The sequence below is a fragment of the Eurytemora carolleeae genome, unplaced genomic scaffold, assembly GCF_000591075.1.
Source record: "Eurytemora carolleeae unplaced genomic scaffold, Eaff_2.0 scaffold845, whole genome shotgun sequence".
NCBI classification, from domain to species: domain Eukaryota; kingdom Metazoa; phylum Arthropoda; class Copepoda; order Calanoida; family Temoridae; genus Eurytemora; species Eurytemora carolleeae.
The window spans coordinates 130,795-155,218 of record NW_019396802.1 but is presented as its reverse complement, the minus strand read 5'-3'; the positions used below and the strand labels follow the sequence as shown (position 1 = coordinate 155,218).

Genomic DNA, 24,424 nt, shown 5'->3' with positions numbered 1-24,424 from the left:
GAATGCCGTATTCCAAAATCGTCTGTTTTTTGGTGTTTAACCTGTTAACATTCAAACCATACACTATGTATTGTATACACTATATCTACCTATATCTATACTGTCTATCTATTTACTTGTCTATCTAACCTACCTGCCCTGTACGCTCAGGCACTGGGGATAATTGTAGCTTTACGCATATAAGGAAAAAACAGAGGATTTTAAAAAACTTGAAATAGAACATTACATCACTTAATTTGAATTTTAAAGATTGGTATTTATTATTTATTTTTGCTACCTAAAATTCATTGAGGTAACCCTTAAACGTCTATTTGAGAAACATTGAGGAAAATATCAAAAATAGTGTTTAATTTCAATAATTTCCTTCATTGTCTCTGAAGCATAAATGATCAAGTCACTTTAACAAAGAATTTGAAGATAATAAATTCACAGGTTTACAGCAACGGCAATAAGATATATCTCAATCTTTCTTGATCAGGCAAAGGTTTAAATAATACCGGTGTGAGTACAGGTCTGTAGCAAGGGGGGACAGGGAGTACACTTTCTGAGACATTAAAGAAGAAAATGAAAAGTAGGAAACGAAAAATGAAAGAAAGAAGGCAGAAAAGGGGAGAAAATTGGCATAAAATGTCATTTATGTAAAAAGTATTATTTTTTTTCTTCAAATTAAAGAATAATTGAGTGCTTTCTGAAATAAATAATTTGGAAATTCTTATTTCTATCCTGTCTTTTTTTTGTATTTTCAGAAGCTTATCCTTTTCCCTTCTTTCTTAGATGAATGATTCTACTGAACCATCGTACAGCAAAAAGCAAAAAGTATCATGGAGACAATAAATTGATTACAAAATATGGCCAGGTTTAGGAGAAGCTTGGGAGAAGCTGTTTGTACTCATCCTCAAACTTGCACGGGAGTTCTTTTTTGAATTTTAGTTCCGAGAAAACTGAAGATTTTCATACTTGAGCTTCTCTTGATCCTCTTGATCTTTACAAGCATTTACATCCTTTCCCTGTTGTAAAAATAAGTATTGGCTATTCCTTATCTAAAAATTTTCAGCTGTATATTCATTTATAGTTTAACCATAGATAATGATAGATTTCGCATAAGACGACATTTTTCATCTTGAAAGATATAAATGTACAGAGATGTTTTAAAGATATTCCTATCATATAGATTAACTTGGTCGGTTGTGAACATTACCGTTCTTATGTCATTAAGTACTTGTGGTGTACGTAAGTTCTGTAGAGAGAAATTTAAGTTAGTTTAGACCCCTAGAAGTATGAGTTCGCAGACTGTACAATTCTTGGTGATTTTGCGTACATAAGCTATCTGTGTTTATTTATTTATCTATGAGTTTAACTTCCCCCCTGTCTCGAATATTTCCATCTTGAGCACCTCCAACGGTTCAATAAGTCCTTGTATAGCTCAGTTTCCTATTAGAAGAATGATACTGGAGAAACTGAACAATAGATATGAAAAGAATGCATGCAACACAACAAAGAACCGGAAGGAGACAACTCTGTCAAATTCATTTATAAATTAATCAATTAAATTTCTAGAGACTTGCATAGATGCGCAAAAAAGTCTTCCTCCACCAAAATTAGATCTTTACCGCCTCCAAGAATAGATATCCTTCCTCCAAGAGTAGATCTCCCTCTTCCAAGAGTAGATCTCCCTTTTCCAAGAATATATTTCTCTCCCCTAAGACTAGATCTCTCTCCTCCTAGACTAGATATCTCTCCCCTTCGACTAGATATTTCCTCCTGAATAGATCTCTTTCCTCCTAAACTAGATCTCTCTCCTCAAAGACTAGATCTCTCTCGTTCTAGACTAGATCTATATCCCCCTAGACTAGATTTCTCTCCTCCTAGACTAGATCTCTCTCCTCCTAGACTAGAGCTCTCTTCTCTTAGACTATATCTCCTCCGAGACTAGATCTCCTCCTAGAAAAGATCTCCCTCCTCCTAAACTATATCTCCCCCCTCCTAGACTAGATCTCTCTCCTTCAAGCCTATATCTCCTCTTAGACTAGATCTATATCCCCCTAGACTAGATCTCTCTCCTCCTAGACTAGATATCCCTTCTCCTAGACTAGATTTCCCTGCTCCTAGACGAGATCTCCCTTCTCCTAGACTAAATCTCTCTCCTCCTTGACTCCGACTAGAATTGTCAAACCTACTTCAACCCAAATTTCTACGTCTACAACCACTTCTAATTCTCCGTTTGCCCCCCTCAGATTTTAATTACTCGTGATGTAGAACTGAAGAAATTGTAGTGCAGTGCATGGAGTCTATTTAATGATATCATGGTACAGTCTAATACTCAGTTCTAATTTTATCCTTCCTCATACATGACACAGGTCTGATTGCTCCGTTGCTACTTCGTTATGTTATTCTGAGTACACTACACTTTCAGAGAGGAATGTAAATAGCACATTGCTCACCGTCCGATTCAAGGAATATATGCTATAGAAACCCAATATCTTTCTTTACTGAAAATGTTTACTGTCACAGTTTTGGGGAAAAAACTTCTTTCTTTCAAAAACTGTATATTACAATATTTTTTGTATACAACGTTATGGGAGATCCTGGCATATATTCTTTGTCATGAGAATTCTATTTTTTTCATTTTTTCCTCTAGTGAAAAAAATAAAAAATAAATTCATGAAAATATTCAAATTAATTCAAAATGTAAATTGTGATTGTGTTTAGATGAATCCTGTTATCCTAATTACCTGGTTTGGTTTACTCCTGGTACTTCCTAACCAAGCCTATGGTTATGAGGACTTGGAGAACTTTGATCTGGAATCTGATAAATACCTAGATCAAGAGGATATCATTCCACAAGAGAAAATTTCAGACGGAGATAAAATTTCTAGTTCCAACAAGCATTATGATCTTAAAGAATTTCCTCTTAGTGCCAACTTCCTAACCGAAGAGATCGATGAAGGTTCCGATGAAAGTGATTCTCCTGAATTCACTTCAATCAACGATCTGATTGCTTCACAGAGTATTGATACCCTGGCCTTCACTGACAATGACTTTGCTATTAGTAGCAATATCCCTACATCTTACAGAAGTGGTTCTTCTTATAATAGCAACACTCCAGTCTCATTTAGCAATGATATTCCTGCTTCCCATAGAAGCATTGATCCTACCTCTAGTAGCAGCGATTTTTCTTTTGATATCAAACCGCTGTCAAACAGTTACACTGGCCCTTTATCTACTCAAAATGCTTTTAATCCCATAAAAAGCAATTCTCAGTCTTTCAGTAGCAATGAGATTTCATTCAATAGCAACGCTCTTTCACAGAGAAACCCAGGGCTATCCTTCGATTTTGGTGCTCCCTCTGCTGGTAGCACTGCTCCTTCCGCCAGTGGTTATGCTCCTTCTCCAGAAATCAATATTCAATCCTTCGATAGCAATATTCATCAATTTGGCAACAATGATTCATCCTTTAATAGCAATGTTCCTCAATTCAGCAACAATGATCCATCCTTCAGTAGCAATGTTCCTCAATTCAGCAACAATGATCCATCCTTCAATAGCAATATTCTTCAATTTGGCAACAATGATCCATCCTTCAGTAGCAATGTTCCTCAAATCAGCAACAATGATCCGTCCTTTAATAGCAATATTCTTCAATTTGGCAACTATGATCTATCCTTCAATAGCAATATTCCTAGAATTAGCAACAATGTACCTTCCTTCAGTAGTAATATTCCTCCCTTTCCAAATAATGCTCCATCCTTCAATCCGACCATAAATGTCAACACTCCTAATTTTTTTAACACTCCCTCTCTACAAAGCTTCAATGCTCCTCCGCTCCAAAGTATCAATCCAAACCCCTTGATAACCATATCGTCTTCCTTCAGAAACACTGCTCCTTCTTATAATAGCAATACTCCTGAGTTAAATAGTAATACTCCTGCTACATTTAATGGCAACGATTATACTTTCAAATATGGCAACGGCAAATTTAACAGATTTAACGCAATAGATATTACTCAACTGCATAAGAGTATTGGAAAGTCCTACATTAACATTGATCAGCCATCAGGAAGAAATGCCCAGTATTCAGAAGGCAGTGCTCAATCTCTGAGAAGCAATGATGATCATTCTATTGGCAATGCTCAAAGCTTTGGTAACAATAAAAATCTAGGGACCATTGATCAGTTTTCTGGATGGAGTGATCAACATTTCGGAGCCAAGGATCAATCTTTTGGGAGTAATGGTCAATTTTTTAGTAACAACATTGATTTTGGAGCTAAGGATAAGTTTAATGAAGGACATGGTCAATTTTCAGCAAGCAATCAAGATCCCACTGCCCCGGGTAAAAGTAAACTATATAATTTTGTTATCAAAGAAAAATCCCCTTCTTTAGAACATATTGTAAGTAACAACCAATTTTCCCATGAAACAGTAGTTGAGCATGCCAACCCCCAAGGCTATGATGCTCAGTCCTATGATCAACCTGCTCCCTATGCATATGAGTACGCGGTTGAAGATTCATATCATGGAACAAAATTCAGTGCCCAAGAGAACTCTGATTTATCTGGAAATGTTGTTGGATCTTATTCAGTTCTGCTTCCTGATGGTCGGACCCAGTACGTAAACTACAATGCTGCTCATGGTCAAGGGTTCGTTGCCTCGGTTAGTTATGTTGATCATTCCTTAGGTAGTGGCAGCAGTAGTAATAGCATCAGCAGTGGTAAAAGTAACCTAGAGCATAATAAACACTTGAAAACAATTCCAAGTTTAAGAGAAGGGACTGAAGATCATGTATCTATCCTACCTTCCTTCACCCAGAAGACAGGAACTAATTTTATCTCTCTACCTGGAAAATCTAATCCAGGACGCATTAAATATAAAGATTTCTCTGTCTAATCATTCGTTGAGAAGAATTCAAGAAATCTTTTTAGAAACTTGGAACCCGTTTGTACAGATCAAACCTCAAAAGTAGCAACAACCGTTGGTCCTCATATTGAAACTTTTAATGTATGTAGTATATTAATAAAAAATCGAATATTGCAGTAAAAATTATCTTTTGACAGTTGATCACAACTTTCTGTCGTTTTGAATCAGCCTGACTTTACTCACTTCTCTTTGTCAGTTCTTATTTCATGTTTTCTCGCTTCTTTTAACAAAAACTTAAAAATTCTTGTTTTGTTGAATTTTTGTTTTCGTTTTGCGTTTTTTCGTAAAGGAATGGACTCTTTGCCACAAACTCTGATTTCTAATTTCAATATTGACCCAATTTTGCATTGATTTGATATTTAAAACTATAAATTCTGTTAGATGAAATAATTTAAGCTATAAATATCAAAAGTTTACACCATCAGGTTGTAAAGATTAAAGAATTCGAAAATTTGAATTTGTGACAGAGACCTAATTCCTTTCTTTGTTAAAAGTCAAATTAATTTTAATTGAACACTGAACAGTTAATAAATTGTTGCCTCACTCAAACATAGTTGAAGCAATTGATATTTTGATAATTCTAAAAATAGTTTTATAGTTTTAAAAAGGAACAACATTTAAGTCTTCAAAAATTAATCTATGTTGTCTATTTTTGTCCGCATGGCTTTATTTATTAAAAAACTAAATTTCTTATAAATTGCAAGCTTTTGAATTTATACAGTGATAATCAGAAAACAATGGAATTGGAAGACGGCATTATAGCAATACTTAAGTGTGTTTGATGTTGCTACTAAGTAAATAGTTTTACTGGACACTTGAATTGAATCACTAGTTAGTGATATCGGTATGTTTACACTGCACAATTGCTGTGTCTCATGTTTATGGACTTAAAAAAGTTATAACTTGATTCTAAAAGTCGTCTTCCTGTTTCAGAGTTTTCTGTATTAGATACATGTATTCAAGGTACTAATGCAAGGAAAGTTAATTGCGGTCGCGTATACTCTGCGTCTGCGCACATATTGAAACCAGTTTTCTCTGGGCGGACTTTGTAAACAAGAATAGATGCATTAGTGTTCGTCTAGTATCCTAGGAGGTTAAAAGCATTTAATTTTGATTAATTTGAAAATTCAGATAATATTTTATTATGACCAGAATATTTCATAGATTATTTTTGTAAAAATGGATTTCATGTCAGGCTGTGACATCCGTCTTGTGTTTACTTTTCCGCCTAAAGACAGTACACTGCAGTACAAAAAATGTGTACACCTCTGAAATAGCTTTTATTGCATTAGTGCCTTGCATGTATTTAAATATCTTGTAGAAATGTTGTGGTGTAAGCTTTAAGATAATCCAATATGCCGTGGATCATCCTAAATAAACATAAACAATAAACGTAGGAGAATGGAAGACGACATTTAAAACATTTTCATTTTATTCTGATTGAATTGAAGGAGGAAGGGAACCCCTGACGCCATGAGCCTCCGCGATGTAGACACAATCCTCCCATATCTGTTAAGCAGACCGAGCCTACTCCATGCAGTAGAGCCTCCACTATGCAGTCCGCTATACAGCGCAGCTTCCTTATAATTCTTGGTTTTAACATGTAATGCAGATTTTTTTCATTTTTTTTAACAAAGTGGCACAAGGATATTTTTAAAGATTAATGTTGTTTATTGATTTGTAACTTATATTAACTCATGAAGTAGTTTATAAGATTTATGTTTTACAATAAAACATTTTTTACGCAGTAAGAAGGCTATTTGGAAATTCATTTCTGAATTGAACTTAGTTTATTTTATTGTAATCTTTGATTTAAGCAATACCTTTTTTGGGATTTTTTTTATATGCAGATTAATTGTCAAAATTTTGATTACCTTAATCTGTTAAAAATTTCAAAAAAGACATCGCTTAAATCAAAGATTATAAAAATATCAAATAAAATAATTTTCAATTTTTTTTCTCTAAATGAATCCTTTTTGCGTAAAAAGAGTTTCAAGTTTTTTAAACCACTTTACTAGTCATAATTAGTCACTATTCATAATAATTGATTAATACTTCTAATCTTTGATAAACTTTTTATGCCACTATGTCAAAAAAATACAAAAAATTCTTTACTACATGTATAAACCAAGAGTTTTAAGGAAGCTATTCTGTATAGCGGAGGCTCATTTACTGCATGCGGAGGCTCGGTCTGCATGGCGGAGGCTCAGTCTGCTTAGCAAGTCTGGGTGGCTCATGTCTGCATAGTAGAGGCTCATGGGCCTTGGCGTCCGGGGGTTCATAGTGGACCATAAAGATAAACTAGTTTAAATGTTTTATTCATGGACGACATGTTGTTTTTCAAGTCGTAGTTTGGATGAAGTTCTAAACAAATCCTTATAAAGTCGTCTTCTTATTCTTAGAATTGGACTAGACAAGGTAGATCAGCTATGTAGTTGTTCTACTTTTTTACTTTATATATCGTCTTACCTAAGGTGTTCAGCCCTTCTGCTAACTATTATGAAAACGGAAATTTATTTGACAAAAAATATGATTTTTAAAAAAGAAATTCTAAGATTTTATCTTTAACAGATTTTTAATTTTCGGCTCAGATCCTGCTTATGAATATTTCATCAACGAATCATGAGATTTGATGAAAAGTTAAAGAAGCTGGAACCAGTTTAGCTAAATTCAAAATATTGTTATATTTTAATATACTAGGGTGTCCCACGAGACATGACTGTAGCAAGACAACTTGAATGTCGTCATTGGTTTTTAAACTAATATGCGACATTTTTTCGTGAACCTAATTTTTGAAGTAAAATATTGACAAAGTATCCCTAGTTCTGGCATTTCCAAGATTTGGTCTGCGGGCCTCCTTGTGCTTTCAATATTACCGGAGAATGTTTGTTCAGATTTAGAAAATTTTGAGTTTTTTTTTTAATAAATTGAAATCTGAACGAAATTCTTAATTCATAGGGTTTTGAACAAGAACAACTAATTGTTAGAAATTACATATCAAAGCTTATGTTGTTAACATTAAAAATAAAAATGTAAATAACTGAAATTATTTTGTCGAAACACCGAAAATATATCTAATCATCATTGATACATTGTAAAGAAAGTATTAATATAATTGTCTGCCCCCCCCTCACGGATTTATCTTCCAGATTCATAAAAAATATCTCTGTTTTCCAATATATCTGTAATCTGTAGATACGATCAAATCAAACCAAATCAAATCGATATTAAATCTATGTCTGGCCTTGTTCTATCCTTGCTGCAGTCTCAATACATCATATAGAGAACAATATTTCTAATCCTTATCTTTACCTATTCATGCTCGTATAAAATACCATTCAAACATTTTACAGATACTGCAGGCTGTTCAAGATACAGATACAGGGTGTATCAGATACAGATACAGGCTGTTCCAGATACAGATACAGGATGTACAACATACAGATACAGGATGTACAAGATACAGATACAGGGTGTACCAGATACAGGTACAGGGTGTACCAGATACAGACACAGGGTGTACCAGATACAGATACAGGGTGTACCATATACAGATACAGGGTGTACAAGATACAGAAACAGGGTGTACCAGATACAGATATAGGGTGTACCAGATACAGATACAGGGTATACCAGATACAAATACAGGGTGCACCAGTTACAGATACAGGGTGTACCAGATACAGATACAGGGTGTACCAGATACAGATACAGGGTGTACCAGATACAAATACAGGGTGCACCAGATACAGGTCCAGGTTGTACCAGTTATAGATACAGGGTGTACCAGATATAGATACAGGGTGTACCAGATACAAATACAGGGTGTACCAAATACAGATCCAGGTTGTACCAGTTACAGACATATTAGGTAACAGCTATACAGATATAGGGTTTACCAGATACAGGGTGTACTAGTTACAGATATATGATATGAGGTACCAGATACAGATACAAGGTGTACTAGAAACAGATACAAGGTGTACCAGATACAGGGTGTACCAGATACAGGGTGTACCAGGTACAGGGTGTACCAGGTACAGGGTGTACCAGGTACAGGGTTGTTGACCATAAATACAACTACAGGGTGTACCAGTTACAGATATATGATATGAGGTACCAGATACAGATACAAGGTGTACTAGAAACAGATACAAGGTGTACCAGATACGGGGTGTACCAGATACATGGTGTACTAGAAACAGATACAAGGTGTACCAGGTACGGGGTGTACCAGATACAGGGTGTACCAGGTACAGGGTGTACCAGGTACAGGGTTGTTGACCATAAATACAGCTACAGGGTGTACCAGTTACAGATATATGATATGAGGTACCAGATACAAGTACAGGGTGTACTAGAAACAGATACAAGGTGTACCAGCCACAGGGTGTACCAGATACACGGTTGTTGACCATAAATACAACTTCTAACCCCCGAACCCTCCCTGTAAGTCGTCTTTACCAGGACCCCTCTTAGAGAATTTCCAAACCAAAGCAAGTCTCCGACAGTTTTCTGTACTCTCTGACAAAAGGGAAACAGCAAACAGTGAAACGTTTTACTAGTGAAAGATCAAATCCATAAATAAGTTTAGTAAATTCCACTGAAACAACCGGGTTTATATTTTCAGAAGTATTTACAAATGTTTTAAAGTATTCCATCAGACACTCTGACCCTTCATCAGTCCTTATCACCCTGACACGATAAAATAGTAAGATATATTATTAATCATTCAATAACATTTATACATTGCCATTTATTTTTACAATACCTGCATTTTATCGCAAGTTTAAAATCTATGAATTAACATGAATATTTGCAACTTTTGTGTCCGGGTTAAGGAGCCTGACAACGAATCAACCGACCAACGGATCAACTAGCCAATTGACCAACCAGTCAACATCGACGCCCACCTACGGTTCTACAACAGTGTACTAAATACAGGGTGTAGCATATAAAGATACTGGCTGTACCTCCTTCTCTTCTTTCTCCTCCTCCTCCTCCTTCTCTTCTTTTTCCTCCTTCTCCTCTATATCCTTCTTCTCCTCTATCTTCCCCTTCTCCTCCATCTTCTCTTTCTCCTCCTTCTTCTCCATCTCCTTCTTGTCCTCTATCTTCCCCTTCTCCCCCATCTTCTCTTTCTCCTCCTTCTTCTCCATCTCCTTCTTGTCCTCTATCTTCTCCTTCTCCTCAATCTTCTCTATTTCCTCCATCTCATCCATAGATGTATAGATATATAGTTAGTTCGTAGGCTAATCTTCTCCTGGACTCCCAGAGAGTTGGGTAATCAGAGCTAATTGATACAACAAGGTATTTATATATACTATATACACTTACATATCCAGGGGGTTCAAAATAAAATGGAAATAAGAATGCATCTAGAAAATACAATTCAGAACTTTCAGTAAATTATTTTCGGAAATAGATACAAATTATACAAACCTTAGTTTTGAATTAAATTTAATGTGGAATATTAAAGAATGCCAAATCATGTTTCTTGTATTTTTGGGGCACACTGTAAATGTATTTAGGCAGATTTTCTTCATAATCATTTATCCTTGCAGCATAATGCACATTCTCTTCTATCTATACACTGTGAGACAGAGATACAAAAAAAACCCTAAAAACATATTTTAGAATTAGACGTTCTTTAATATGAATATCAACACACCGAGGATGTACCCAAAAGTTTTTTCTTCTAAGTTATGATATTTAAAGTTAATCGGCGTCCTACTCTAACTGACCACAACGCTAGACCTACGGTCCTAGTCTGTTATTGTCGCAGGGCTCAGCTAAGATTTGCAGCGCTCGGCTCAAAAATTTTATACTTTACAAGGTCTACTCCACCTGTTTACGATACTGTGGTGTACACCGTGTATATCTCTAGGAGTAGAAACTGGAATGTTCTCTTTCAAAAAGTTATTTATTTATTGTGAGATTCCAAGTCTTCCTTACGCGTGAATGCATTAAAAAGTCCGTAAATATCTCTTGGTATTTCTTGACTTTTTCTTTATACATACTCTTATTTATTTATCTCTAGTATAAGGGCAGGTAGAGCTGAGCGCCCAAAATCTTGCTCGGAGCACAGCTCACATTCCTTAGTAGTAAACCAACAGTAGAGGTGTAAAGACGTTTCACGTTCCAACCTAGTGTATAGTGAACTATAAAGTGAACCATGGTGTTCGGTTAAACAGTTAAACATAAAGATGGCAGAGAAAGAGGTAAAAAGAATATTTAAAAATTAGAATACATTGGGGGTTTTGTTCTTATTTTTGGTTTGGGGTTGAGAACTTGAGATCGGTCACAGGACAAGATTAAAACAGGATTTTCTTAGTTTAACCTAGGTCAGAAACAATAAGATAAAGTAATATATCGGGGCATGCAATGGCCAGGAAATGTGGGGGGGGGTTCTTTCGAGAAAGAAAGGGGTGGGGGTCAAGGATAGGGAGAGGGCATCGGAGTTAAAAGGAAGCATCAAAAAGTAGAATTAATGGAGTTAGAATAAAATTTCTTTACTTAGCACACCTATTCTCTATCATAACAATTTAGATAAGATGGCAAATTTATTAACATAAGTAGGATCAATTTTAAATCAAACCAGAAAAGGAAAAAATAGAAGACGCCACTTTTCAGTAAATATGTTTCGACATTTTATAAAATTTATATTTATGAATTGATACAAGTGCTTTAATCAATCTTTAGTAATACAAACTGGAAATATGTTTACTGATATTTAGTTTTATTTGTATGAGTGAGCTTGTGCCCACATCCCTTATTTAAAATTAAATTATTAAAGTTAAAAACATTCTTCTTCCATAGATACAAAGGAAAAAAAAGATGAAAAACAAAGAAAAAAATATAAAACTCTTAAAGTTTCATGAGCCCAGGCCCCCCATTCAACATTCAAACTTTAGATGAATCAGCCTTTATGCTCCACAAAGAATTAATTTCTTATCTTTTTTTTCAAAAATATTTAGTTGTTCATTTAAGTACAGTATATTATCACTGAAAAAAGAGAATAGAGGGAATTAATCTGTCAAATTATGAGCACTTATCCACTCAGCTTTTAGAACTTTGATTACTGTCGTCATCCAATCAGATTTATTCCTTTCATCCTGACATTGCTATCACGACATCACTTTGATTCAAACTGATCTTTATCACTTTTCTGATCGCTTATGATAGATTTTTTTTAGCTTTGACTTCTAATTATAATTTGTTAGTTTTATTAAGATAAAAAAACATTAATCGCGTTGTTTTACAATGTGTAGTGATAACAGAGGCGTACGAGAGAATTTTTATGGGGGGGGGGGGCACTTTTTGCGCGCGCCAGCGTCAGCGCACCAAAAAAATTTGTGTGCGCCCCCCCCCCTGAAAAAATCCCCTTTTTGGAAAAATATTGATACCTTTTTTAACTATGTAAACTGTTCGATCATATACACACTTCCAAATAACAACTGTTAATACATTATTTATGTAATTTTCTTAAGTGGACTCATCAGACGAATCAGACACTTCATACTGTGGTGAGCTTAAATGGGTGAAAAATAGAGATGGAAACCTTTCTTTAAAAAAATATCTATTTCATAATAATGTGTACTTAAAAATAATGATATCAAAGATATATTTACACTAAAGGCAGTATTTATTAAAGCCTTTTTAATGAAACTTTTTTAGTCAAGAGAAAAAGTGAGATTTTAAAGTATTTTTTATATGGGTGCCCCCCTCGTACGCCCCTCCTACGCGACAACAAAGGAGGTTATACTACGATTGTGAAATCCAGAAATAGTAAAATAAATGTTCTTTCTAAAAGTAATAATAAAATTTTTTTTTTTTTTAACTGATTTATCTAAAATGTGTTTTGAATATTAACCGAAATATTTTATGTACAAAATATAATTAAAGCAAAAAAGAATTATTCCACTTATTTCTGTATGCCACTGTATCCAAACTATTTATTTACGACACAACCCTTGTTAGCTAGCTCTATGTACAGGACTAGCCGGTGCAACAAGGTTGACGCAGTCAGACTTTATGCTTCATATAGGTTGAATTTACTTTTACTAAAGGGGCAGATTTGCGTGCCCTTGTTAGCTAAATTGTAGTAGTATTAAAACTGGAAATGTATACGGCACCATTCCAATTTTAGTTGCTCACATTAGTTTTTTTTTCTTCTTTTTTTAATTTCCTTCAACTTTCAAAAAGAATTAAATTCGAATTAACTTCTAGTCAATATAAGGTTGGGGTGTATACTGTATATAGGTCAATTATCAGCTAGGGTTCTCTTGTCCTTTAACAATTCAAATTATGTTCATTAATAATATTACTAATCGTATATCTCGGTCTCATTAGTTTAGCTTTCTATCTATCTATTTATCTATCTATTCATTCTTCGATCTCTATAAGGATATATCTATCTATTTTTCCATCTATTCATACTTAAATATAGGTCGAAGTTTTTTTTCATTTTCTATTAATTTCCTTTTTTTCTTTGTCTGTTCATATCAACCAATCGGTTTATGATCCTTTCTTTGGGTTTCCTTGCACTTTTCCCTCTTATTTTATACGTTTTATTTTTCCTTTTATTCTATACGTTTTATTTTTCCTCTTATAATTTACGTTTTATTTTTCCTCTTATTCTATACGTTTTATTCTAGTTCCCCGCCCACTTTCTATACAATAATTGCACTCATATAACGTTCACTTCACTTTTTACATCGCTTTTGTTCCCACTTTTCATCCTTTATTCCACCCAATCTTTCTCTCGTCCTTGCCAGTGTTTCTAAACCCTTCATAGTTTCTTTTATTTGTTTTTTCTTATTTATAATCCTTATTTTTCTCTTTAAAACTTCATTTTCGTTCCTCTTTCCTTTCTCCTTGATCTTTTATGTTCTGTCTCTCTTTGTCCGTCCATTTTCTTCGTTTTCGTTCCATCCTTTTCTTTTTCCTTGTTTTACCTTTCATGTTCCTCTTTCTTCCGTCTGTTTTTTCCTTTCTTCTTCCTTTTTCTCCCTTCCACTTATCTCTTTTTTATTCCGTCCATCTCCTTCTTTTTTCTTCTTCCTTTTTATTTCCTCCCTAAACCTTTCCTCTGTATGCTGACTCCACCCAGTTCCAGGAATACATGTGAAGAATAACGGGAAATAAATTATGATGAGAACCCTTTACGAAAACGCCTTTTCCATTCTTTATCAGAGAAATATAGTCATAGGCGCAACGTTGTTTGACAGGGGAGAGGGGCAGATCAAAATAAGAATGATAAATGTATTTAAAGATTTATTTTTGAATATCACGATGGTTTCGTTCTGAAAGAAGTTTTGCTGTGAATATACATGCACTGTGTCCCCTTAAAGGATTTTATATACAAAATGTAAAAACAAGATTTTTCAAACGTACGTCAAAACTAACATTTTCCTTAATGAAACCTGCTTTCTAATTTTCCCAACAAAAGTACCGTTCTCAGCACTGTGATTTGTGCTGTTAATCCATTTGGATCGTTTTTGAAAACTTTTAATATTTCCACAAGCAAGGTTTGCAAAATTTGTATCACCAGAAAAAATCAAAAAAACGATCTCAAAACGATCGTTAGAACACGTTCGTTTTTTGTATGTTTTTTTTTGCCTATCAGGGCCAAAACTTGGCAAAGTGCGGCCTGCGGGTAAACAATTGCTAATCTTCCATAATGCTAAATTAGGCAACAAAAAAACAGAATGCACATCACTAACTGTGATGGATGAATACACGAGGATTTAAGAAGATAATCTACATTTTTTAATAATACATGAATACAGCAAGCGCATCTCTGATCACAATACAAAGGTTGCAGCTTATCATGTTATAACGTTCTACACCTTTAATACTCCACACACATTAATAAAATTGGAAGGGGATTTTTCTTTTGGTGTACTGTGGCATTTTGCCGTTTTAGTCCATACTGTACAGTGTACAACTTCCTTAAAGCCGTTTCGGTACCTCAAATCTATCATCTGTCCTTCTATTTATCTATCTATCTATCCATCTTTATCTAACTATCTAACTATCTGCTTACAGATTATCCCCCGTATAGATTTAAGTTCTAATTGCTTAACTACTCAACTTCCCTTTGTAAATATATACACAACTACAAAACATGCATTACTAATGCTCAAAGAGGGGGGGGGGCCGGTTGTGAAAAGAGGGTGGTTGAGGGAAGGGGGAGGGGCATGGGGTCTGTTCATTATACAGACGTCCCATATCATATAAGATTATCAACAATCTTTAACACCAAAATACGCACATAATACGCGAAAAAATCCAGCATTTTCTGCCAACAAAATTTTCTATTAGCCTTATTAAATTAGTCCCCCAAATCGTAATTTAGACCCATTGACTCGGTCTAATTTGATGTGGGACACCCTGTATTAAGTAAACAATAATATTGACGCACTGCTTGGACCTTTCCTGTCAAATAAATTTTTATTGTTTTATCAAAAAAGATCAGCAATATTCTTAAAGCTGTTTTCTGCTTTCTGAATTGAATTCTGAATCAGCTGTTTGCACAATCAGCTGCGAAATCGGCAGTAAACTCAGTTCAACACAACACCAATAATCAGGCTGTTAAATAATAAAATGTTGTACTAGTTGCTGAGTAGGATTATCAATAGGATTACATTTTCACAATCAAACTCGAACCTTGTCATTTTAGCCTAAAGTGAAGAGTGATATTTTAAACTTTAAAAAGTACTACTTTCTTTGACTTCTTTTTAACTTTATCACAATTTTTGAAATAGTATTTTTTTGAATTAAAGTGATTTATTATACAATACAAGATAATATTTGATGATAAACCTTATAAGCTTCTTACTGTATCTCAACTCTTAACTGGTTTTTTAAATCCTCAAAAATAAAAGTTTAACGGACATTTGAGGTTATTATACAGGGTGTCCTACGAAACATGACAGTTGGTAAATAGTTTAGAATGTCTTCTTCCATAATTTGTTAAGTCGTTTAATACCAAAGACAATGATAAAAATATTATATAGGAGTCATTTTATGGTAAAATTAACTTCAAAGTAAAATATATTTGAGCAAAAGATTTGTTAAACGAAATAAACTGCCAACAGCCTTTCTATTACAGTGTATGGAAGACGACATTCACAACTAATTACCAACTGTCATGTTTCGTGGGACACCATGTACAACCTGATTGGAATAATAAATTTCAGTTGAAATCAACAAAAACGTTTTACAAAATTAATGTTTGTTTAAATTACGGGGAATTAACTTTAGCTCACATCTGCTGGTAACATTCAAAAGGTTTTACAATTAATATTCACTTTTGAACAAAATATCTTGTATTAAAGCAGATCCAGAATTTCCACTTCTGCCATGTTGTTTATTGGAGGTTTAAACACTCCAAAATGAGCTTAATGTTAGGTTGACCCTGACTTGACAGAAAATCTATGATTAATTTTTAAAAAATAAAAGTTCCCGGATTTCTTCAACTTTAACTTTCGTTTAAAGAATTGATGTTGACTGGTGTTTAATAAAGTACCAGCTCCATCTTTCATTTGGCAAATTCCATTCTGTTTCTTGCTCTCATCATCACACTACAATCTTCAGGACTCTACATCCATACATGCATTCTAGGTTTAGTGTTCATTCATACAAACTAATCTTAGTACTAGGCAGCACATCATATTGTTCATTCAAATGTTGTGAACATGAAAAATGAAACATGAACGTGTTCAAAATCGTTTTAAACACTGAACTAACTGCAAACATGTATACATTTCTTCATTGGATTTATATCACTTTTTTTCGGAAAATAATACATTTCTTAGTTTACCAAAAACATGAACAACATTTAGATCGTAATAAATATAAATTTTCTATATTGTTTTTTTTTTGCGAAACGTTTTTATTTCTACGTTTTAAGGTTTTGACAATTTTTATTTTCTGTCGAAAAACTTTGTATCCAACTCCTATGGTAAATACCAGCGGTAAATCTGAATATCAGGTTTCTAGGGTGTAATCAGGGTAGACCCGGAGTCAGGCAATCAACAGATTTAACCCAGACTTTTCTCAGATATTCCTCAGATTATCTCCTCTCCTCAAAATTCCACTGTAGTTTACTGGCAACATATAGGCAGGCCTTCTTAAATAGGAAATATTATAAGAAAAATTGTTAAGATCTTTTTATTTCATGAAGTACATTATATATATACTAGCCTTAGAGGACGCTTCGTGCCCATCTTCTAAATTAATTGTGAACATGTTCTCTTTGTGTACATCGTAAAACAAAACAAAAATAATTCGCGGATTTTCACAAAAAATTTCGTGGATTTTCAAAATTTTCAAAAATTTAATGACGATCGAATTTTGATGGAGACAAATATTTGAAATTTTGATCATTCATAAACCTTCCCTGTGGTCGGGTGATGTCCCACAAAAAATTTGGGCCCGATCGGTTCAGCCGTTTTGACGTTTATTGGATACAAACAAACAAACAGACAAACAGACAGACAGACAAGCCAAATTTATATATAGATTGCATATTATAACCATTCTTTATTTTTTTGTACTAGCTGAGAGAACCAGCTTGGTCTGGAATATTAAGAATTTTCCTCAATCAACATTTGAGGAAAATCGGATAGGATAATCTAAACAAACAGACAGACAAACGAGCAGAGATTACTACTTTATATATATACTAGCTGAAGGGCCCGGAATTTTTTTCTAGCCCATAACAACCCCCTGCCACCCATGAGTGTCCACAAAAAAATGGTCCAGCCGTTCAAGGACGTCTATACGCAACATATATTTATGAATGTTTTGTTTTATTATATAGAAAAATTGTATTCGTCTTCTATCTGAATTATGGAATTGTTGAAAACATTAAAATTGAAAGTTAAATCCATCCTTTTCAGATTAAGTAAATCCTAACTGAGGTTGAAAAAAACATGACTTAATTTCCTAAAAAGAATGTTACCCTAGATTGTATATAAAAATTCTGGATATCTAGGGTTAAAGGTACTAAAAAGTGGGTTTATTTTGGAGAAAGGCGAGGCTTAACATATATTCTATAACACCATGAAAGGTTAATAAGTAAAAGTTTTGTTGCCAAAGGAATTAAGTCTTTGCCAAATTTTCAAATTTTCTAATCCCTATATCTTTTTAACCTGATGGTGAAAGATCAAGGCTTACGACATTTGGTTGTAAAAAGATGTGAGGATTATAAATTTAGGGTTTGTGGCAAAGACTCAATTCTCTTTGTCAGTAATAACTCAGCCAAAGGAATTAAGGGGGTAGGAGTGTCAACATAGGGTTAACTTGTTGGCCGTGTTTACTCCGAGTCCCAGAAGATTAGGGTTAACTAACTAATTACCATGTCAAAGCAGGAGCAGGTTTAATGGTTTAAACTAAATCAATGTCCTACTATCATCACATCTAGTCCGACCATTAACACTTACTCTCAAAACAACTCAACGCGTTCAAGTCTCCATATAGAAATCTGGATTTATAACAAGGCATTAATGTCTCTGAATTCAGAAAGTTCCAATAAGCATGAGAATTCTAAGATGGTATTCAATTTAACCCATTTAATAACATTTAAAGATCGATCTTAGTTTCTTTTAAAATAACTTTAATTAGAAAATAAATTCTGGATTTAAACATGCTGAAGTCAGAACTTTTGGTTTGTGAATCTCGGGATCTAGTATTGATCTCCATCTAATGCAGACATCAGGATTAATTATTATTTTTTTCTATATTCCGTGGTCTTACCCTACAGTAATAACTTTATTGTAGGAATAAGCATTTTTCCTCAAATTTAAAAGTGTCCACATATGAGATATCGGGATTAGGTATAATATGAACCGGACAATTAATGAATACAATAATTACAAATAGGCGATTATGAAGATACTACTGAAGGCCCCAATTCACAACTTAGCTCTCTGATTTTTGTGACCCCTTCTATGTATATGTATGTATTATATGTATATCCGATCTAAAAGTTGTACCTGTCTACAAAACTGAATTCAAACTTGATAGTTCAACATTAATCTGAAAATCGTGAATAGATAAAGAAAAGAGATCTTGGTGTTTCAAACAAAGATTTTCAAAAAACATACGATTTATTCAAGGTCAATAAACTTCCATCGTACTGTCGCATCAATCTCTCTTAAATGGGATGATTCATTTGTTGTACTGTCCCGGGTTTTCATCGATACTTATACTGTACTATACATACTCTAGCTGCCTAAAAGTCTGTACGTATACTGTACTATACATACTCTAGCTGCCTAAAAGCCTGTAAGGTACTTCAAATGAACAACGTGGAGTTGACTGACCAAAAGGAGGAATTGTGTAGGTTGAGAAATATATTTTTTGACTTTCTATCCCATATATTTACTACGTTCTCTCCACTCCAATGGTTGCCTGAGAGGATTTGATCTGACTGAACCTATAATTTCCTGAAATTGGTCCAAATACTAGAAATGAGAGTACCAGACCCAATAAATCATTTAGTAACAGTTGTTATTTATTTCTTTTCATATAGAATTTATTAAGTCAGATTCCCTCCTTACTTTTCACATAGTGTGGGAACAGGAGGAGGGGGGGGGGGCAGGAGACTAAGATGTGTATCTAATAAAAGGAATTGAGTCTTTGTCACAAATCAAATATTTAAACCCCAATATCTTCAGAACCCGATGTGTAAACCTTTGATATTTCAAACTCTGATTATTTAATTCAACAGAATTCATAGTTTGAAATATCCAAGGTCTGTAACATTTGGTTCCAAAGTTATAGTGATTAGAAAATCAGAGTTTGTAGCAAAAACTCAATTCTTTATAGACAAAACTCTTTTTTTCTTTTATCTTATTTTAGGGTTTAAGATCTATCAAGATTCGCACAAGTGCAATGTCCAGCTTGTCAAATAGTTTAACCCAACAACAGCATATTTTGTTAAACAAAGATGTACTTTTTTGTCACCAAAAATATTTTGTTTTGGTTTTTATCATGAAAACAAAACTTTTTGATTCATGTTCTGAATCAGCATTATGATTACCAGGAACATTTTCATTTTGAATTTAATGTTGCAGAAAAATTACAGGTTTGTTTGAATAATTTTAGACAATTTTGGCCACATGCTTCAAGAACCGTAATTTCTAGGGACTGTCCCCAGGCCGCCATTTTACGAGTTCAAATTATTTTTGCAATTTCTTAATGTATGTCATTTTAAAACAGGTATTTCTTTTGTTTAAATGTGACTGAATTAGCCAGTAATTTTCTTTCAAGTAAATAATTCCCTTTCTGTTTCTTGATTTATCTAACTTGTGTTAACAGATTTTAAACAATTATATAGATTCAAATAGAAAGGAATTGAGTTTAGCCACAAACTCGTATTTTCTAGTACCTAAATCTTTGCAACATGATGATGTTAACCTTATATATTTTAAACTTAGATTATTTGATCTAACAAAATTTATAGTTTGAAATATCTAAGGTCTCCGACATGGGTTGCAAAGATATAGGGATCAGAAAACCAGAGTTTGTGGCAAAGACTCAATTCATTTACAGTTATATTTATTATCTCCCAATTTTACAATGTGTGGGGGGGGGGTCATACTAAACTGTCACATCAATTGGTCGCATCATGACCGGCGGAAATTAGAAAATAAATCTTCCCTAAATGAAACATATAAGAAAATCAGGTTAGTTTAATCATCTGGAACAGTTACTGGGAAATAAACTGTTATAAAGGAACTATTTATGTTTTCTAACAATATATATATATCCCTTTCATAATTCTTTTAATACAGGGTTACCCTCAAAGGATGAGACTGTAAAGACGACATGAAACTCTTTAAATATGAATATCCCCATGGACTTAATTGAGTCTTCTAATTTAAAAAAAGAAAGTTTACAGTCGCAAAGAAACCATTAATATACAAGGGAACAGACAGTATGCAGTCGTCTCTGAAGTCTCATCCTTTGTGGGTAACTCTTCACGTATTTTATTATGGTTAGCTGATACTTTATTCAGATGCTAAAGGGATTCTAAGGTAACTTTAAATGACCCTCCATACAATGATGACAATGCCTCATTCACAACGGTACCCTTGAAACCTGTATCTGATCAATAATGTGGAAGAATTTGTCGGTTTTCTAACTCTGAAAAGGGTTGATAATTCTTATAATTCCTATATGTTTTCTTGCAGTATGCATGTATGTAATGGTTTTATATTTATAAATTTTCATTAATTGATGACAATTAAATTCCTAACAATCTGAGTTAAAAAGCCATTATATAAGAATAAATTAACCTTGAAATATTCAATATATAAACATAGAGATTAAACTGATACTGACGCACTGTGCGCACACTGCACACTGAACAGTGCACCTATAAATAATATCAAAACTGAAATGGAACATTCTCTTCAGAAATACTAAACGAGATATATCCATAGTGTTTATCTAAAGGTACTGTACATGGGCAACCTTTTTATCACAAATGCATGATTTATTTTCCCCCCTGAAAATTGATTATTTTGAATTCTGGTGTCTCATGTAAAGTGATGTATGGTGAGGAGACAAGTAAGTAAATAGTTCAGTACATATCTCAATTAAACTATGGTGACATGAAATTACGTTGACATTTCCTTTAAATAGATCTGTCACCAAACTTGAAGTATTAATTCTAATAAATATTTTTTCTTCTCCTTTAAAACCTCATTATTCTGTAGCTAAAAGTATTATGAACAACTTTTCACTCTGTTTTCTAAAAGACGACGATTTCTAAAACTATTTTCTCGGTGTTAGGAACTTTCGCAAAGGATTTTTCCCAAGTGGCAACTTCCCAAGGGTTCTGTTAGGCGACACAGGCTGCAATGGGGGGCTGAGCGCTGCGGCTAAGATGGGCTAAGGGGCCGAGCGCCGCGTCTAGAACAGACTGGGGGCCACGTGCTACGGCTAGGATAGACTGGAAAAGTTGCCGCTTGGGAAATTTCACATTTGGGAAGGTGCCACTTGTGAAAAATCCTTTGGGAAAGTACCTAACATCTTTTATCAACGCTTATGTTATAGAAGTGCATATTCTTTAAACTCATATATAAAAGATATAAATTATCTTTTTATGATCGTTAGGATTGAATTACCCCAATTTTTATGCAATTATGTGCTAAAGTGAAACTTAGAATTTTCTATAATAATTACAGGTTGATTCGGTTCTTTCACGTTCTTTTTTATGGTTTTATGCTCCTATTATTCTTTATTTTAAACAATAGACTTTTTCGGTTAACAGTTTTCTGGCTTTTTGTTAATTACAAATATATCTCTATTGATATCTCTAGAGACATATGAGTATTTCTCTGTTATTTACTGATATCATTCTAAATATTTTTCCATTGGCAACTGAGTATTTCTCTGTCAACTCAGGACTTTTTAATGTGAACATAGAACATGATAAAAGTATAGTAATGGTACTAAGGAGGCTTCACTTTGAGTAAACAGAAAGAACACGGTTAATTATTTTTCTAAGTTGGACCAGGGGCTTGAGCTGTGTAGCCCTGTAGCTCAGGGCAGTTGGTTGGTATTGCAGACTCAAAGCTGAATATGCATCAACCTGTTATTTAGTTCTAGGAGGATAGCGCCTTACACGGTGTGCAAAGAGATATTCGACATTTGGATTATATTAGTGTGCAGTGATAACCCGAAAACTCTGGAGAAGGAAGACGAGTTTACAATCAAGTTATGACTTGAAGAAATCCTATGATAATGAGACACAGCAACTGTGCAGTGTAAACAGACCCGTTTGATTTTATTAGTGATTTTCTAGTAAAACTTTTTGCTTTGTAACAACATCAAATACAATTATGTATTGCTGTATAGTCGTCTTCCTATTCCAGAGGTTTGGGTGATCACTGTATGATATCATGTTCACTGTTTAAACAACGTTTGAGATATCTCTCTATTAACACTAAGTTATGTCCAGCTAAGAGTTTGTGAGATATTTCTCAGTTTCTCAAAGAAACTGAGTTTATGCCACAAACTCATTTTCTAATCCTTATAAATTTGCAAACCAAAAATTCTGATTTTCAAATTGCTATATATTTACAACATGATGGTGTTAACCTATGATATTTCAAACTATCATTATTTGATCTAAAATAATTCATAGTTTGAAATATCTTAGGTCTCCGACATTGAAATGCAAAAATATAGGGATAAGAAAATCAGAGTTTGTGACAAAAACTCAATTCCTTTACAGTATCAGATTGCAAAGATGTAGCTGGATTAGAAAATTCGAGTTTGTGGCAAAGACTCAATTCCTTTAAACAAAATGATAGATATCTCGAAATGGTTTCGGTTATTCGAAATATCGATTGAAATATACGGCTTTTTCTAACATTTTTCCCTTAAAATCTCTTTGTATATTTTCCAACTTATACTTACTCCAAGGGGTTCAGGTCTCCCATTAGCACGGAACCAATCCTTATATCTCTTGTTTTCATATATTCAGTTCTGCATATGTTCAACCCTTTGCTAGTCCCACAGCCCTAAACAATACAGTGAGTCATTCAAATAGACAAACATTGTTAACTGATGTTAACTTTTATCTTTGAAATTTACAAGAAATTTTAGATTTTTCAATGAAACGATTAAAGTTAGACACTATATACTCATCCTCTCTTCTTGTCAATAGTTTGAATTCATTCAATAGACTTTAGAAAAATCCAAAGAAAAGAAATAGTAAAAATATATTTTATAATAATCAAAAGGGTGCAATTGACATTTTTACTTTTAGGGACTCACCGTACGGTTCTATATTTTAAAGCTACCGCCACATGCAAAGATTGGGCCACACACAAACATTTAACATGGGGGGGGGGAGAAGGGGGATATTGATGAGGGGGAATGACCTGAGTTTATGACAACGGAAACGCAAAATTGAAATAAAATTACATGTTGATACAGACTTAAGCGTTCAATCATGGGAACGGATAACAGAGTTCATTTTCTTTGCATTAACTCATTTTAAATCTATAGTTGATAATAGGTAAAGGTAAAGTTACAGTCAAACCGTCGAATTCAATTTAGACAAACTGTCAAAACTTTACCCAATTTTATCTCATTAAATACTTAATTTCCACCAGTTTCTATTTTTTAACCTTTGAAACAAAATTTCGTTAACATTGATATTTCAAAGTTTAAATTCTGCCAGATTATAGGGAACCAAAGTTTAAAATATCAAAGGTTTACACCAAAACGGGTTGAAAAGCAATGGGGAGAGTAAAATCTGAGTTTGAGTCAAGTGTTCACAGTTCTTTTGTGTATGCATGGCTGAGGCTAAACATTTGTCAGGATTTTGTAACAGACAGGAAACCAATTATCTACTCACGTCTTGTCCTAACAACCTAACTAGAAATGAAACCATTGAAGGGAAAAAATTTGTTATTGAATGAAAATATGTTGTTAATAATGCAATAGATAAAATTTTGCTTTAAGCAAACAAATTTGTCAA

The 24,424-nt window shown here is 33.8% G+C and overlaps 2 protein-coding genes across 2 annotated transcripts in view; both read left to right on the top strand.

Annotated features, from left to right (window-relative positions):
* Positions 1–2,709: 2,709 nt before the first annotated feature.
* Positions 2,710–5,061, top strand: LOC111708828 (putative uncharacterized protein DDB_G0282499). The gene has a single exon (XM_023482325.1). It carries the CDS (start codon positions 2,710–2,712, stop codon positions 4,882–4,884), a length of 2,175 nt encoding a protein of 724 aa, XP_023338093.1. The 3' UTR covers positions 4,885–5,061.
* Positions 5,062–11,023: 5,962 nt separating this feature from the next.
* LOC111708825 (tetratricopeptide repeat protein 28) overlaps positions 11,024–24,424 on the top strand; it is a 42,016-nt gene continuing 28,615 nt past the window's right edge. Inside the window, exon 1 of the mRNA XM_023482322.1 lies at positions 11,024–11,135. Within this exon, the coding sequence (XP_023338090.1) occupies positions 11,121–11,135 (15 nt within the window). The 5' untranslated portion in view covers positions 11,024–11,120. The remainder of the gene's footprint in view (positions 11,136–24,424) is intronic.

Coding starts and splice junctions, on each gene's coding strand:
- LOC111708828 (XM_023482325.1), top strand. CDS start 2,710: ATGAATCCTGTTATCCTAATTACCTGGTTTGGTTTACTCCTGGTACTT.